The sequence below is a fragment of the Didymella exigua genome, assembly GCF_010094145.1.
Source record: "Didymella exigua CBS 183.55 unplaced genomic scaffold M421scaffold_118, whole genome shotgun sequence".
Lineage (NCBI taxonomy): Eukaryota > Fungi > Ascomycota > Dothideomycetes > Pleosporales > Didymellaceae > Didymella > Didymella exigua.
In genome coordinates this window covers 2,640-5,156 of record NW_022984892.1, presented here as the reverse complement: position 1 = coordinate 5,156, position 2,517 = coordinate 2,640, and the positions used below count along the sequence as shown (strand labels likewise).

The window sequence follows — 2,517 nt, the reverse complement described above, 5'->3', positions numbered from 1 at the left end:
CAACATCAAAGCCAAGTATGGCATCTAGGATAACAATACCTACAACTTTAATAAGATAGGCTTTATAATAGGCTAGATCTCCTCAGGAGCAGTTGTTACAGCTTTAGAGAGACTAGGAAGGCCAAAAACAGTCCAGCCAGGCAACCAGGAGTGGACAACAGTTTTACAGGGCATCAGTGCAAAAGGATAGGCTATTCCGCCCTTCATCATCTTCAAGGCATGCCACCACCTCTCTAGCTAGTACAAGGAGGAAGACCTGCCCTAGGATTAGGTTATTAGAGTCTCTAGTAACAGCTAGACTACTAATAAGCTTAGTCTTAAGTAGTTAAAGCACTTTAACGCGCATACAAAGGGGCGAACTGTTGGTACCTACCAACTGCTAGTTATTGATGGCTATAAGAGCCACGACTCGCTCCAATTCTAGCAATACTGCAAGGATAACAAGATTATTACTATATGTATACCTCTGCACTTATTACACCTCCTACAGCCACTTAATGTGGGTTGTTTTGCCCCTTTAAAGCTAGCGTATAGGCGCTAAGCCAAAATGCTTATGCGCAACTAGATTACCCACCTTACAAAGACTAAGTTCCTCCCATGCTTTAAAGCAGTCTACAATGTAGTGTTTACTCCTAGTAATATCTAAGGAGGGTTCTAAGGTGCTAGATTAGTCCCCTTTAACCTAGAATAGGTTATTTTAACCCTTAATGTGAAGCTGCAGACTCTATCACTACAACTCCCTACTAACAGCAAGCCCTAGCAGTCGCAAACCCCTAGCAATACCCTAGAATTTAGGTTGCAATTAACTCTAATTTAAGAGAAGTATAAGAAGCAGCAGGGTAGCTTACTAGACTCTGTTCTAAGCGCGCTTAAGCACTACGCAAAGGGGGGAGCAATTTTATCCCACAAGCTAGTTTTAGCCTAACAGGAAATTAGCAAGCTTCAAGCAGCTAATAAGGCTGCCACGCGACGAAAATCACACAAAAGAAAGCAGGTTCAGAAGGAAGGGACCCTAATAGTTGGAGATGGGCAGCGACTAGCAGCTCTAAAGGAGTTTAGGGCGCGTGGTGATGGGAAGAAGCCAAAGAAGCGGGTGCGCGCTCAAGAGGGTGAGCCAACCCAAAGGCGCTGCAGAAGGTGCAATCAGACTAGCCACAACGCGCGAACGTGCAAGATTAATGTAGAAGTAGTCTCTAAGTAATATTATATGCCATAGTCTGCCACAGAGTGCGAAAGTGTGGTGTTTTAGGCCATAATAGGTCAGGTTTTGGTAGGGGCTTGGCAAAAGTGGCTCGCTCGCCCATTGGCTCGCTCGCCCGTGGGGTACGTTAAGCCTTCTTTGACCGCTTAGTGGCTACAGAGGCCTCTGCAGCCACCTAAGCTACTGCCTCACCAGACTCTATAGTACCGCCTTGCTAGATCTGCTTCCTTTTGCGCGATTTCTGCTTAGTTATTACTGCTAATTGCTCTTCAAGCTCCGTAATCCAGGCTGCTTGAAGCGCGTTCTGATGCAGCATAAGCTCGCTGCCTCTAACAAGCTAAGAGAAGCCTGCTTGCGCAGTAATAGGCAACTAAGTAAAAGACTCGCGTACAAGCTTTAACTAAGATCTAAACTTGTAGGTATTACTTAGAGTCTTTAACTACTACAGCGTCTCTAGGAGGAGGGGTTCTAGCAGGGTACGCAGGCACACTTTAAGGTAATCTAACACAACCTGCGCTTTAAGAGGGACTAGCCCTACTGCCTTAAAGGCCTTGTAACAGTTCTCTGCTGTAAATATGTTAAAAAACACAGCCTTAAAGGTAGGGAGAAAGCCTTCTTTATTAATGTAGAAGACACGCTTATGTGCTAAGTCTTGTACACGCTAAGAGTACTTGCGCTTTAATAGCAAGAAGTAGACTATATTAAGTAGCTAGAGGATGTGCAATAAGTGAGGTAGTAATTGATTGATTGATTGATTGATTAGTTTAACGTCCTGTGTGAGTCTAAGACTATATAGGACGAGAGCAGTGAGGCTGCTCTAGTAATTTACAAGTTTTTTCTGTATAAGGGAATAGTATATATAGGTTCGTAGACATATAGTAAGAGCCTCTGCTCTAGTTATAGACAAAGGAAATTAGTTATCTATTGTTTGCTGTAGGTACTACTTTTGTGTGCCTACTTTAGTTTCTTAAATAAAAGCTAGAGTAACGTACCCCACGGGCGAGTCGGACACACGGGCGAGTCGGACACTTTTGCCAAGACCCTACTAAACCTCACCCTATTATGGCCCAAAACACCACACTCTGGCGCTGCAAGGTGCAGTACAGCTTAGAATATTATTTAGAGACTACTTCTGTATTATTCTTGCACGTTCGCGCGTTGTGCCCAGTCTAATTGCACTGTCCACAGCGTTGTTGGGAGGGCTCACCCACTTTAGCGCGCACCCGCTTCTTTGACTTCTTTCCATCACTACGTGCCCCAAACTCCTTTAGAGCTGCTATCTGCTGCCCTTCCTTAACTGTAAGGGTCCCTTCCTT

The 2,517-nt window shown here is 44.5% G+C and overlaps 1 protein-coding gene across 1 annotated transcript in view; it reads right to left on the bottom strand.

Annotated features, from left to right (window-relative positions):
- Positions 1-1,691: 1,691 nt before the first annotated feature.
- M421DRAFT_42910 (uncharacterized protein) overlaps positions 1,692-2,517 on the bottom strand; it is a gene marked incomplete at both ends in the record, with an annotated part of 2,776 nt that continues 1,950 nt past the window's right edge. Inside the window, one exon of the mRNA XM_033594618.1 lies at positions 1,692-1,862. Coding sequence (XP_033442413.1) covers positions 1,692-1,862 — 171 coding nt within the window. The remainder of the gene's footprint in view (positions 1,863-2,517) is intronic.